This window comes from Acomys minous (assembly GCF_964271855.1).
Source record: "Acomys minous genome assembly, chromosome: 6".
Classification (NCBI taxonomy): Eukaryota; Metazoa; Chordata; class Mammalia; order Rodentia; family Muridae; genus Acomys; species Acomys minous.
Genome location: NC_140487.1, coordinates 36,902,421 through 36,917,197, shown reverse-complemented (window position 1 = coordinate 36,917,197; position 14,777 = coordinate 36,902,421). Strand labels below are relative to the sequence as shown.

The window sequence follows — 14,777 nt, the reverse complement described above, 5'->3', positions numbered from 1 at the left end:
TTGATTCGTCACACATTGCACCGCTCTCTGTTACACTGCTTCACCCAAAGCTCAAGGTTGTGCGCATGGGAAGAAAGTGATTACGCTTGTCAAAGGCCCCAAATATATGTGATTTGATCATAAAGAACTTTAAAGCATCACCAGAGTGACATGTTAGTTAAATAAGTGAACCTGCATATATTACTTTTTTGGGGGGCGTGGGGGTTGAGACAGGGTTTCTCTGTGTAGCCTTGGCTTTCCTGGATTTGTAGACCAGGCTGGCCTCGAACTCAGAGAGGTCCACCTGCCTCTGCCTCCCCAGGTGCTGCGATTGTATACAGGTGTGTGCCACTGCTCCCAACTGTATATGACATTTTTAAATCAATGGGGAATTCCATCTCTTGCACAGACATAAGGCCATGTGTCACTCTTCATTACTTCTTCGTCTTGAATTCCACAGTTTTAACATAATATCCATAACTAAAGGTTGTACCCATTTTGAAGAATGTAAAAAAAACTGGAGATAGTACCGTATCATATACACATTAATGCTGCAGAGAAAGCCAGTGTAAGGACGAGACAGGGGGACCATGTCGCGGGAATATCCTAAGTAGGAAAACCATGGTGTTGCAGATGACTTGGTTATCATGCACTGCCCTTAGGTGTGACCAGGGATACCAAGGAACAGAGTGCCACCCAGAAGCTGCACTTCCTTCCACGATCATGTCAGATTTTGAGAACCCGAACGGTTGGGAAGCCGACTGGCAAGAAGTTATTGGAGGAGAAATCGTCAAGCCGGAGCAAGGCTGTGGGGTTCTTTCCTCTGGATCCTCGCTGTACTTCAGCAAGGTATGCCGGGAGTTGGGGGTGAGATCTATTCTCGGGCATCCTAAGCTCCGCACAGCCTTATTACTTCTCGTGCCTCATGCTTGCCGTGTGTCTGTCCCTTTGTGACGTTTGGGAAACTCGCTACCCAGACATTTCTGGTTTCGGTTACTGCAAATATAGGTTAAGCCAGTTCAGAGTTCCCAGTGCTCTTGTTCAGTTCTGTGCCGTGCTGGAGACTGAACTGACGGGCTCTGACATCATAGGCAAGCATCCTGTCACTCAGTGACATCCCAGATCCAGGGCTCTGACATCATAGGCAAGCATCCTACTTCTCAGTGACATCCCAGATCCAGGGCTCTGACATCATGGGCAAGCACCTCTCAGTGACATCCCAGACCCAGGGCTCTGACATCATGGGCAAGCATCCTACCAGTCAGTGACATCCCAGATCCAGGGCTCTGACATCATAGGCAAGCATCCTGCCACTCAGTGACATCCCAGACCCAGGACTCTGACATCATAGGCAAGCATCCTGCCACTCAGTGACATCCCAGACCCAGGGCTCTGACATCATAGGCAAGCATCCTACCAGTCAGTGACATCCCAGATCCAGGGCTCTGACATCATAGGCAAGCATCCTGCCACTCAGTGACATCCCAGACCCAGGACTCTGACATCATAGGCAAGCATCCTGCCACTCAGTGACATCCCAGACCCAGGACTCTGACATCATAGGCAAGCATCCTGCCACTCAGTGACATCCCAGATCCAGGGCTCTGACATCATAGGCAAGCATCCTGCCACTCAGTGACATCCCAGACCCAGGACTCTGACATCATAGGCAAGCATCCTGCCACTCAGTGACATCCCAGATCCAGGGCTCTGACATCATGGGCAAGCATCCTGCCACTCAGTGACATCCCAGATCCAGGGCTCTGACATCATGGGCAAGCATCCTGCCACTCAGTGACATCCCAGATCCAGGGCTCTGACATCATAGGCAAGCATCCTGCCACTCAGTGACATCCCAGATCCAGGGCTCTGACATCATAGGCAAGCATCCTGCCACTCAGTGACATCCCAGACCCAGGGTTCTTGCACTTGGTTTAAATCCTATTGCTTTCCTATGCTCCCGCGCTGTGCGGTGCAGCCTTGTGTCTGGAGTGTTGTTGGCTGGGGCAGGTTCTCGGTCTGTCCTCACTCTGCCCTTTGTAGACCACGCCAAGCCCAGGGTGAGATGTGAGCAGGGATAAGCATGGAAGAGCCCAGAGGTTAGGGAAGCAATTCTGCATGCGTGACCCAGTCCGGTTCCACCACATCCCAGCTGTGTGACTTTAGGCACATTACTTACCCCTCTTTTTACTTAGCCTCCTCATCCGTAAAGTGGGGACAACTGGAGAGCCCACTTCATTACACTTCTTCCATAGATTGAGTGTTAACTATGTGGAGGAGTCTGTGAAATTGTGTTTGTTGAATTCGTCATTCTGTAAACCTGAGGGATTTGGCTGGAGAGAGTAACAACAGTGATAGGACGTATGTACGGAGCTATCCCTGGGGCGCCGAGCAGCCAACTGTGCTGAGGGACCTGGGGCACCGAGCAGCCACCTGTGCTGAGGGACCATCTAGGGGGCTGTTCTGCCCTGGCTTGGCAGCCACTGGTAGATTCCACTGAGGAGTGGAATGTCACACACAACCTGTTTTTTAAGTGTTCCGTTTTCCTAGTTGCAGCGCCCAATTAGGCATACAAATTGGTAAATATCAGCAAGGGACCCAGAGGCCAGGCGGAATAGACTAATTCTTTATGAGCACTTCTAAATCCATGTTGATTTGTCGAGGCTGAGTGAGAACCTCTTTCCTCCCCTCCCGTGCTATAGTGCAGGCAGGCCATGCTTTTCCTCCCTGCTCTGATCCATCTCCTGTACATGCAGAAAAGACACGGAGCAGGCTCCAACCCGAGTGACGGCGGCTGTCTTTAGGATGCAGCATGCCTAATACCATGGCTTTAGAGAAGGGATCGCATTCCCCCAATTCTGGGACAATTAGAAATGTCTCACCTTATTTGCATCCTACCTACCACAAGTAGACAGGTGTGGATGATGCACACCACAGGGCTGATGCATCGCAGCACCCGTTTTGGCAGAAATCCAAGACAAGCTAATTCGTGCGAGTGCAAAAATAGGTTCAGGTTTTGTTTTGGTGCATGTGCGAAGCAAAGAATCTGCAAGAAAACAAGACAGAGAAGAGCAGAAAGCAGGATGGATCCACCAAATATTTCCTGGCCATTGACACTGGACATCCTCCCGTCACTATCTTGATAGTCACTAAGTGACCAGTATCCAGTGGAAATGTGCATCTGCAGGATGGGAGGCCATGCTTGTTGTCAGCATCTGTTTTAAAATAAGATTAGAAGCGGTTTGCTATTAAAAGTCTGTATATGCAGACATGGAAATTTTAAGCATAAAAATATCCTGTGCCACACATCAGCTTTCCTTCCACTTAATTCAAAATTGTCTTTCTTAAAGTCAGACTGCCTGGGTATGCTGCCCTCCAGAGCCTGCTGGCTGGCTCCCCTGGAGAGTTTCTTCTCTGTATTTCAGGATTCTTGTCTGTAAAGTGGAATATTGGGGGGTAGCAAGTCAGTTAGTGCACATAAAGAACAAAGCGTCATCTTGGGCACAAACAGCATTAGTCATCACTTATTTTTTTTTTTATGAGAGTAAATTGTAAATTGGTGTCATTGAATTTCCTCCCATATATGCCCTTCTGCTTAAAAATCATCAGTTCAAAAGTAAAAAATTTCCCTTCATCTCTCAATCCAGCCTTCCCCTCTGGACTTCTATAAAAATATCTCAGGGCCTTTCCTCCCCCCCCCCCTTTTTTTTTTTCTCTAGTAACATCTATCTGTTTAGAATTCTAAGTGGGGGAAAAACTATCTTAAACCAAAAGAGTTGAAAATTGGGTCCATGCAATCAAAATAAAGAAAGCTTAGGTGGGCTGGCCTCAGGGATAGCAAATTCCTCATATACTCACCGAGCATTTTCCTTTTCCTGTGTCAGATTGGATGTCACTGTGAGAGTGGTTTTGTCACCACATTTGCCGGGGGAAAGGCAGGAGGGTTTCCAATTGGCACCTCAGTGTCCCAGGAGGAGTGGTCCCGAGAGTTCTGACTGCAGTAGCCCGGCTCATGTGCTCACTGACTTGGCAGAGACATGAAACAAGGAGTTGGGCCTTGCCCACCACAGAGCCTGTGAAATGACAAACAGGCAGCCTAGGAAGACTGCCAGATCGTGCTCCCACCACACTAAGTTAATGCATCTAAACCCTTTCATCCTCTCCCTCGCTGGAACTCCTTCCCCACCTGCCTACTTGTGTATCTTTTCCAAGTATGTGTTCTCTGTTCCAGCCAGGAACCCCCCAGGCTTAAAGGTGGTGTGTGTGTCTCTGCCTTTGCTCTGGCTGTACTGCCCTGCCTTCTTCCTTCCCTGCATTCATATAAGCCTTGCCACATCCTACTGATAGGTTGCTGTCTCCATGCAGCTTGCACGAGCTAGGGCAAACCATCCCACTCACTTTATTCTTAGAATTTCTCTCGGATCTGATCTGATGTGTAACAGGTTGTTTCTTCTATTGTTTTCCTCATAGTAGCAGGCAGAATGCAGTTTCACTATCTGAGCTGATCTCTAGATAAAGCGGTCAGCTCTCAAACGCACATCACGATTAGGTATTTACATATCAATAAATACTCAATAGGCTAAGTCTGTCTGGAGTTATTAAATGCCCATATGACCAAAGGGAAGTCCTCAAGGAATGAAAGTTGGTCTGCAGCCACAGCCGTCATCACTGTCTCTGCCACCAGCCTGTGGCTTCTTTTTAGGATGTTTTGTGTGGCGCAGTTATTAAAGAATTGATTAATTTAACTAAAAAGGAGAAATTTTAAAGAAGTGATTGCGCTCAAGTAAATACAATAGAAGTTTCTGTCTCTAGTGCCATTTTGACTAAAGAGAACTAATGAGATGCAAAGGATGAAAATTCGCGGACTTTTAGAGGTTTTGTTGTCAGTTCTGTTGCCTGAGAAGGCTTGGCTCCTTTTAGCTGGACTCTGAAGTTGGAAGCCGTTTAAGCTCACGTTTCATTCTTCTGCTGCTTGCCATCCCTCCAGTACAGACTCGGGTGCAGAAACACTAGGACATCTGAGCTGTTTCTCACAGTATTTCAAATCAGCTGGAGGATGATGTCTCCACTGTGGGAAGGAAAACATACTCATAGCCTGTTGCTCCAACACATGTAGACAGACACTCATCACATGTGCATGTATGTACACATACATGCATGAATCCATATATCACAGTGAAGTAGGAAGACTTCAAAGCAATTATTACATCATATTCTAGATTCCGGCAAAAATTTTATTGTGAGCTTTTTTTTCTTTCAAATCAATGTTCACCATTTCAGGTCACTGAACAAGAAAAATGATGTGTGTTATTTCTCTATGAACACACACACACACACACACACACACACACACACACACACATACTGTGCCAAACTAAGCATTTGTGTAATATTTCCCACCATTTCCAAAAGTCCTAAAAACATGGTTTCCAGGTCCCTATAGAGTAATCCTGTCAACCAGGAAGAAGCAGCCTGCTCTGGTGGTTCACAACACACCCTCATTACAAGCAGCTTAACTGTGTTAATTGGGTTTGTACAACTCCCACCTCAGCACTCGATCCTTCTGGCTCATTTCCACCTGCTGTGTTTCTCACAGATGTTTGCTAGATTGAAATTAACCTACTAACTCTCGGAGTTTTTCTCCCAAGCATCGCCCAGCCTGCGGTGGTCCTGGGATATGAAAGAACTAGATGTTTCTCATTTACTGTATTTCAAATCAAGTTTAAAGCAGCACACAGCACATGTATGAAGAGTTCCTCAAATGCATAGTAGAAACTGAAAGCCTTAAGGAATAAGCCCAGCATTGGTGTCAGCTTCTGTTACCGTTTGCTGGCCTCCTGGTGTCCTCTCAGGTCTTGGTTTGGCTGTAGAGCTCTTGCTAGCAGCATACTTCTTAATTGCTCCATGGAGATTCACTCCGTGATTTCCAGTGACAGAAAAATTCTCCCTCAGTGACTCAGGAGATGAATCTAGAGCTCCGTGTGAGTGTGAGTGTGAGGTGTTCTTCACTCTAGTCTATTTGTATCATCTCGGTTTTCCTTCCCAAGTTCAAACTCCCTCATGTCCTCCAAGACCAGAAAAGTCTGACGATTAACTTTGGGAAAACCTGTCGAGGTGGGAGCATCCCACGGTGAGCCTTACTGCACCACCTTAACTTGAAGTCATTGCTCAGACAGCAATGACAACCTCTTGTTCATATCTCTCTCTCTCTCTCTCTCTCTCTCTCTCTCTCTCTCTCTCTCTCTCTCTCTCACACACACACACACACACACACACACACACACACACACACATACATACACACACACACACAAACACACACACTTTCATGTGCAGCATCAGCAGCATGCTGACATACAGGGCACAGCAAGAGAAGGAAGTGAGTTATTGGATTTCAGGAAATGTTTAACACTTTGAGACAGAAGAGACTATTGGATGACTCCAAAGCTTACTTAAATGGCACCTCCCAGTGCCTTCTTTATCTGAGAGTGAACAAGGCAGGTGGAGAAACTGGACACTTCCTTTTTGTCAAGCAGTTTCTATCTTGCCCACTGCACTTTAATTTGCTCTGAAGATAATGGCTGTGAACCATTCTCTGAGGAAAATATCCCTTCAAGAATGCATGTAGTGGTCAGGCTCCTTACACACATGTCACATGTTTAATCCAGTTGTCACAATTCTGTAAGGAAGGCATTATTACCCACATTGTACCTTAGAAAAAAATAAAAGCCCGGAAAGGCCGCACGGCTCATGAACAGGGAGAATAAAGGACGGAGAGTCAAACTCAGCTCCGGCTAATTGACAGCTCAGTCAGAAGTGCTTTCCCTGTCTAAGACTAAACAAACAAATAAACACGGATGTTGCCCAAGTGTTGGCACCCAGAGTTGCCTTCATGTCGTTGCTTTTATAATCACACATGTGCACATGAACAAACACACATGCACCGAGTCGATGGTTTTTCTTCTCCGATACTCTGCCACTAGATGATCCACAACTCCAGGGTACTCTTTGGTATGCTAGGATAGTCTCAAGAGTCTCACAGCTGGGTCTGGATGTCAATGAGAGAGAGAAGAAGCCAGTTGCACAGCTGGGTGTGGGTATCAGTGAGGGAGACAAGAACCAGCCAGTCTCACAGCTGGGTGTGGGTATCAGTGAGGGAGAGACGAAGCCAGTCTCACGGCTAGGTCTACTGAGTGCATCCAGGATCAGGAACCATGGCCTCAGAAGAGACAACAGAAGAGCAGAACTCGCTTTTCTTGGTATTTACTGGGACCTGAATTGTCTTCCACAGTACAGATTGATCATGTGGAGCTGCAACCAAGCTATAAGATACCAGAGAGCTCTAACTAACTGGATTTTCTGTCCTTTTGGATAAGGCTGGGAAAAGGCAGCTGGTGAGCTGGGATCTGGACACTTCTTGGGTGGACTTCGTCCAGTTCTACATCCAGATAGGCGGAGAGAGTGCCGCGTGCAACAAGCCTGACAGCAGAGAGGAAGGCGTCCTCCTCCAATACAGCAACAATGGCGGCATCCAGTGGCACTTGCTGGCAGAGATGTACTTCTCAGACTTCAGCAAGCCCAGGTACCCCCCACTTGCTGGGCCTTCCAGTATGTTCCAGTGATGCTAGACATTAAATGGTTATTGAAATATATTCAAAATGTTGACAGCTCCCAAAACAGAGAACCCAAAAAGATTTGGCAGGAAAGCAAAGTATAGAAAATTTTCATCGAAGTGATAAAACAAAAACCACTTGTATTCATATTTAATATTTCAGAGATGTTAGTTGGGTGTGGTGGCACAAGACAGTAACCAAAGCAGTTGTAAAACTAAGGCGGGAGGAAACATGGGTTCCAAAACAGTCAAGGCTACAGTGAGATCTTATCTCAAAACAGGGAAAAGAATGTTTTTTAAAAAATTGTTTTTAGAGATTTGGGGAAAGTTTTGACTATAAGAAAATCACTGACCATTGAATACCCAAAGACACTCTGAGATCCAGCAAACTCCATACCCACGTGCCCTTGGGAGGGTTTTGCTTTCATTCTGTGCACACACTGTTCATTTGTGCGAGGAGGAGTATTTTTTGTTCTGGGTTTCATATGACTATACCCAGGGATGGTCCCAGGTAGTGTATGGCCAAGTCTGTAGAGGCTGCACCCATCCTCTTCCCCTGTGGCCTGGCAAGGCAGCACTGCCAGGGGGAAGTGATCAAATAGCAGGCAACAGAGTCCATGTCAGAGTCAACCCCCACTTGCCTAACTAGGGGACCGACCAGATTCATATTTCAAATGACACGAAACTGGTTAAGACGCTTTGCACAGGAAGCTGTGAGGAAAGACTGACCATGGTAGCAAACAAATAAGGAAACATAGGAAATGGCTTTAGTGGACAGTGCTGAGAAGATCTGTGAAGAAAATGGCAAAAACTCCAAAATTCCCTCCACATATTAAAAGGCAACAAATAATGGGAAATAGTGCAGAATCCATGAAGAGGAAAACTGACCATTGCAGTATGGTGATACCTCTTCATTTGTGTTTAATTCATCCTGGTCGTGGACTTTCTGTCTAGAAGCAGAATCTAACAAAAATAACTTAAATTTGGAGAAAATAAATTTTAAAATATCATATTATATTGAAGATTCTTAAATGAAAAGATACTGGACAAGCAAAGAATCTCAAAAGATGACCCAGAAACTGGCTCCAGTGTATGGAAGAGCTTATGGATGGGGGCTGGAGATGGCTCGGTCAGTAAAGTGCTTGCTGTGCTAGCGTGATGGCCAGAGTTCAAGCCCCAAACCTACGTTGAAAGCCATGTGTACTGGGGAGGCAGACACAGGAGGCTCACTGTCAGGCCACCCTAGTCAAGTCAGTGAGCCCCAACTCCAGTGAGAGACCCTGCCTCAAAACGCAAGGTGGATGGCACCTGAGGCAGAAAGATATGTGAGGTTGACTTCTGTCCTCAACAAGCACGTACACATATGTGCATGCAAAACTACACACCCACATCCACCTGCACACATGTGAACACATACAGGCACATACAAGAATACAGATGTGAGGAAGAACATGTCAACTGTCCATGAAATAAATGACCCACTACGTGTTAGATGTACCGGATACTTGGAGAGAGGAAAGTGTAGAGGGTCACTTTATAGCATCAAAAGCAGTGGAAGGTGATTTAGGATTTCTTTATTAGGCAACAGATCACTGTGTGATCCTGGGGAAGCAGCTAAACAGAGTACAAACTCAATGGGAACACAGCAAGGGAAAGGGCTGGGTGCAAATGTAAAAACCACTTTTGTATGTATATGTGTAATTATGATGTCGCAGAAAAAAATTTGAAGGGGACATTTCCAACAAATATGGGAAATAAGGATTCTTGTCCCCTATTTTTAAAAAAAAAACTTATTCAAGCTATTTCTTAAGCACTAAGACCCCATTTTTAAAATGAATTTTAAAAATGAGCGGAGGAAACCAAAAGACAAAATAAAACAAGGCAAACAAACAAATATTCATGAAGATAGAGGTAATGTTGAGATTGCACTGCATAACATTTCTGCTTTCATTTGTTTTTTTAATACAGTTTTTATTTTTAATTTATTTACTTTACATCACACAATTGTAGGCCCTCCTTTGTCTCCTCCACGTCCTACCCTCTCTCCCTCTTTCCCCCTCCCCACCTCCACCTAGTCCTCAGAAAGGGAGAGCTCCCCTCCCCTCCCATCTCACCCCAGCCATCAAGTCTCATGAGGACTGCCTGCATCCTCTTCCTCTCTGAGCTGGCATGGCCACCTCACCAAGGGGAAGTGATCAATGAGTGGGCAACAGGGTCCATGTCAGAAGCAGCCCCTACCCCCTCTATTATGGGACTCACATGGAGACTGTGCTGCCTATAAACCACATCTGGGCAGGGGGTCTAGGTCCTTTCCATGTATGGTCGTTGGTTGGTGCATCAGGCTCTGCAGGTCCCCTGGGCCCAGATGTGTTGGCTCTGTTATTCTCCTTGTGGAGCTCCTGTCCCCTTCAGGTCCTTCTATCCCCCAACTCTTCCCTAAGTCACCCTGCGCTCTGCCCCAAAGTTTGGCTGTGAGTCTCAGCATCTGCTTCGATACGCTGCTGACTGGAGTCTTTCAGAGGACATCTATGGTAGGCTCCCATCCTGTTCCTTGTCTTCAGCTGCTTCTGGTGTCTATTCTATTTGCCCTTCTGAATGAGGATTAACCATCCTCCCTGGGTCCTCCTTGTTACTTAGCTTCTTTAGGTCTGTGGATTATAGTGTGGCTATCTTTTATTATATGGCTAACATCTGCTTCTAAGTGAGTATGTGCCCTGTGTGTCTTTCTGGGTCTGGATTACTTCTCTCAGTATGATTGTTTCTAGTTCCATCCATTTGCCTGCAAATTTCAAGATTTCTTTGCTTTTAATAGCTGAGTACTCTTCCATTGTGTAAATGTACCACCATCTCTTTATCCATTCTTCTACTTTGGGACATCTAGATTGTTTTCAGATTCTGGCAATTACGAATAAAGGTGCTATGAACATAGTTGAGCAAATGTCCTTGTTGTTTGGTGGAGCATGCAAATTTGCACTCCCACTAGCAGTGGAGGAGTGCTCCCCTTTTTCCACATCCTCACCAGCATGTGGTGTCACTTGAGTTTTTGATCTTAGCCATTCTGATATAAGATGGAATCTCAGAGCTGTTTTGGTTTGCATTTCCCCGGTGACTAAGGGCATTGAGCATTTCTTTAAATGTTTCTCAGCCATTTGATATTCCTCTATTAAGAATTCTCTGTTTAATTCTGATCCCTATTTCTTAATGGGGTTATTTAGTTTGTTGGTATTTAATTACTTGAGTTCTTTATATATTTTGGATATTAGCCTTTGTCAGATGTAGGGTTGGTGAAGATCTCTTCTCAGTCTGTAGCCTGTCATTTTGTTCTGTTTATAGTATCCTTTGCCTTACAGAAGCATTTCAGTTTCATGAGGTCCCGTTTATTAATTGTTGACCCCAGAGCCTGAGCTATTGGTATACTGTTCAGGAAGTTGTCTCCTGTGCCAATGAGTTCAAGGCTCTTCCCCAATTTTTCTCCTAACAGATTTAGTATATCTGGTTTTATGTTGAAGACTTTAATCCACTTGGACATGAGTTTTGTGCAGATGATAAATATGGACCTATTTGCATTTTTCTACATGTAGACATCCAGCTAGACCAACACCATTTGTTGAAAATACTGTCTTTTTCCCACTCTATGGTTTTGGCTTCTTTGTCAAAGATCAAGTGTTCATGATTGTGTGGGTTTACTTCAGGGTCTTGGATTTGATTCCATTGATCCACCAGACCATTTCTATGCCAGTACCAAGCAGTTTTTATTACTGTTGCTGTTTAGTACAGTTTGAGATCAGGGATGGAGATGCCTCCAGATCCTTTATTGTACAGGATTGTCTTAGCTATTCTGGGTTTTTTGTCTTTCTATATGAAGTTGAGAATTGTTCTTTCAAGGTCTGTAAAGAATTCTGTTGGCATTTTTATGGGAATTGCATTGAATCTATAGATTGTTTTTTGGTAAGATGGCCATTTTTGCTATGTTAATCCTACACATCCGTGAGCATGGGAGATCTTTCCATTTTCTGATATCTTCTTCAATTTCTTTCTTCAAAGATTTAAATTTTTTTTCATACAAGTTACACCAAGATAGTTTATGGGTTTTTTTTTCTTTTTTACCATTGTGAAGGGTGTTGTTTCCATAATTTCATTCTCAGCCCTTTTGTCTTTTGTATACAGGAGAGATACTGATTTTTTAAGTAGATTTTGTATCTAGCCTCTGCTGAAGGTGTTTATTGGTTGTATGAGTACCTTGGTAGAATTTTTGGGATTGCTTATGCATACTATAATATCATCTGCAAATAGTGATAGTTTGACTTTCTCCTTTCCAATTTGTAGCATCTTGATCGCCTTTAATTGTCTTATTGCACTAGCTAGGACTTCAAGTACTATATTGAAGAGATAGAAAGAGTGAACAGCCTTGTCTTGTCCCTGATTTCAGTGGAATTGATTTAAGGTTCTCTCCATTTAGTTTGATATTGGCTATAGGCTGCTGTATATTGCCTTTATTATTTTGAGGTATGTGCCTTGTATCCCTGATCTCTCTACGACTTTTAACATGAATGTTTGTTGGATTTTTGTCAAATGCTCTTTCAACATCCAAGGAGATGATCATGTGGGTTTTTTTTCTTTCAGTTTGTTTATATAGTGGATTACTTTGATGGATTACCATATAGTGAACCACCCCTGCATGCCTGAGATAAAGCCTACTTGGTCATGATGGATAAGATTTTTTATGTGTTCTTGGATTCAGTTTGCAAGTGTTTTATTGAGTATTTTTACATCAATGTTCACAGAAGAATTAGTCTGAAATTTTCTTTCTTTGTTGGGTCTTTGTGTGGTTTTGGTATCAAGGTGATTGTAGCTTCATAGATTGAGTTTGGTAATGATCCTTCTGTTTCTATTTTGTGGAATATTTGAGGAGTGTTGGTATTAGATCTTCTCTGAAGATCTGGTATAATTCTGTGCCAAACCCATGCGGCCCTGGGCTTTTTTGTTGTTGTTGTTGTTGTTGGGAGAGTTTTGATGACTGCTTCTATTTTCTTAGGGGATCTAGGGCTATTTATTTTGTTTACCTGATCTTGATTCAATTTCAGTAAGTAGAATTCATCAAGAAAATTATTCACATCATTTAGATTTTCAATTTTTTTGGCATATCGGCTTTTGAAGTAAGACCTAATGATTCTTTGAATTTCCTCAGTGTCTGTCATTATGTCTCCCTTTTCATTGATGATTTTGTTGATTTTGCTATTCTTCCTTTGCCTTTTAGTTAGTTTGGCTAAAGGTTTGTCTATCTTGTTGATTTTCTCAAAGAACCAGCTCTTAGTTTCATTGAATCTTTGAACTGTTTTCTTTGTTTCTACTTTATTGATTTCAGCCCTGGGTTTGATTATTTTCAGCCATCTATTCCTCTTGTATCTGCTTTTTTTTTCTCTAGGGCTTTCAGGTATCCCATTAAGTTGTTTGTATGGCATTTCTGTTTTTAAATAGGCTACATACCATCTTTAATAATATTGAGTGTTCTCTCAACATAAATCAGTAAGACTCTCTCACATAATCTGCAAACTGTTACTATCATCTAGGAAGGACTTAAGAAAGTGAGAATCTTACATACCAGTAATATATATGACACGGTAATTTCATGTCTAAGAATTTTACCTAAAATCTTATCTAAACCAAGAAACAAAGGCAAAATCCTTTATGTATAGGATTTATTAAAGAATTATACATAATATGAAAAATATGAAAAATTATGCATAATAAGAAATAATTAATAATGTGCCTGTGAGATGAAAATTATATAAACATTAAAATGATCTTAAATTATTTTACAGACTTGGTGCTTGTTTATGATAAATATTAAGTTTTAAAATGTAAGGAACCATATTATATAATATCTCATATATAATAAATTATAAAATGATGATACATATTAAAATTTTAATATAGCCCAACCTTATATAATTTATTGATGATTATGTTTTTGCTTAAAAAAATCACAATTTAAAAACAAAAAACAAAAAAACAAAAAAACAAAAAAAATCACAATTTGTATTTTTTAACCATGAGTAAGGAATACTTTAAAATTTTTAAACATACTATCTTAATGTAATAATACAATAAAAGAACAAGTTTTCGAGCTGGGCGTGGTGGCGCATGCCTTTAATCCCAGCACTCGGGAGGCAGAGGCAGGAGGATCGCTGTGAGTTTGAGGCCAGCCTGGTCTACAAAGCGAGTCCAGGACAGCCAAGGCTACACAAAGAGACCCTGTCTCGAAAAAAAAAAAAAAAAAAAAAGAACAAGTTTTCTAGATATGTTTTCTTCTGTTATAATGTTAATTAGTGTGCATATGTGTGAACACATGGGCACCACAGTACAGTTGGTTCCCTCCTTCTCCTTTGTGGGTCCAGGAGATCAAATAGATCATCAGGCTTGGCAACCTTTACCCACTGAGCTATGTCAACAAACCAAGATATTTCTTTTAAAAGTTATGACCATTATATGACCAATACACACACACACACACACACACACACACACACACACACACACACACACACACACATATATATATATATTACTTACATAGATGCAGGCAAAGCATTCATATACATGAAATTAAAAGTTATGGCCTTCTCACTAAGCATCCAGTAAAGTGCTGTCAGTTGAAACACAAGTACAAATGAAATGGACAAAGCAAGGACTAAAGCTTTCTTACTGCGTATGCCTCCTGTGTGATCTGTCCACACTCAGAGACTTCTGACATGCCAGGGGTCAAATAAAACTAAACCTTCTCTTGTTTCTGCCTTTGTTGCTTCACCAGCTTTTAAGAACAGCACAACTTTTCCTTTCCCAGCCATGAAGGATTTGTTTTTATGCAGATTTGTCTATCTGGAGCTCCCCGCTGCTGCGAAGACCCCTTGTACCAGGTTCCGCTGGTGGCAGCCTGTGTTCTCGGGGGAAGACTATGACCAGTGGGCAGTCGATGACATCATCATTCTGTCAGAGAAGCAGAAGCAGGTTATTCCGGTCGTCAACCCAACTCTACCTCAGGTATATCTCATGCCAGTACAGCAGCACGTAGGGGACGGAAAGAGTGGCCCAGAGAAGGAATGACTGGCTTCCTCACGAACCCAGTGTCTGACAGGGAATTAGGTAATATGAATTTAACGATGCGTACGTTTTCAGTGTTGCTGGT

At 43.1% G+C, this 14,777-nt stretch overlaps 1 protein-coding gene across 2 annotated transcripts in view; it reads left to right on the top strand.

Annotated features, from left to right (window-relative positions):
• RELN (reelin) overlaps nt 1-14,777 on the top strand; it is a 443,910-nt gene that overhangs the window by 329,660 nt on the left and 99,473 nt on the right. For both annotated transcript variants that reach the window (XM_084787306.1, XM_084787305.1), the window contains exons 24-26: nt 642-828; nt 7,356-7,561; nt 14,461-14,632. In XM_084787306.1, coding sequence (XP_084643432.1) covers nt 642-828; nt 7,356-7,561; nt 14,461-14,632 — 565 coding nt within the window. The remainder of the gene's footprint in view (nt 1-641; nt 829-7,355; nt 7,562-14,460; nt 14,633-14,777) is intronic.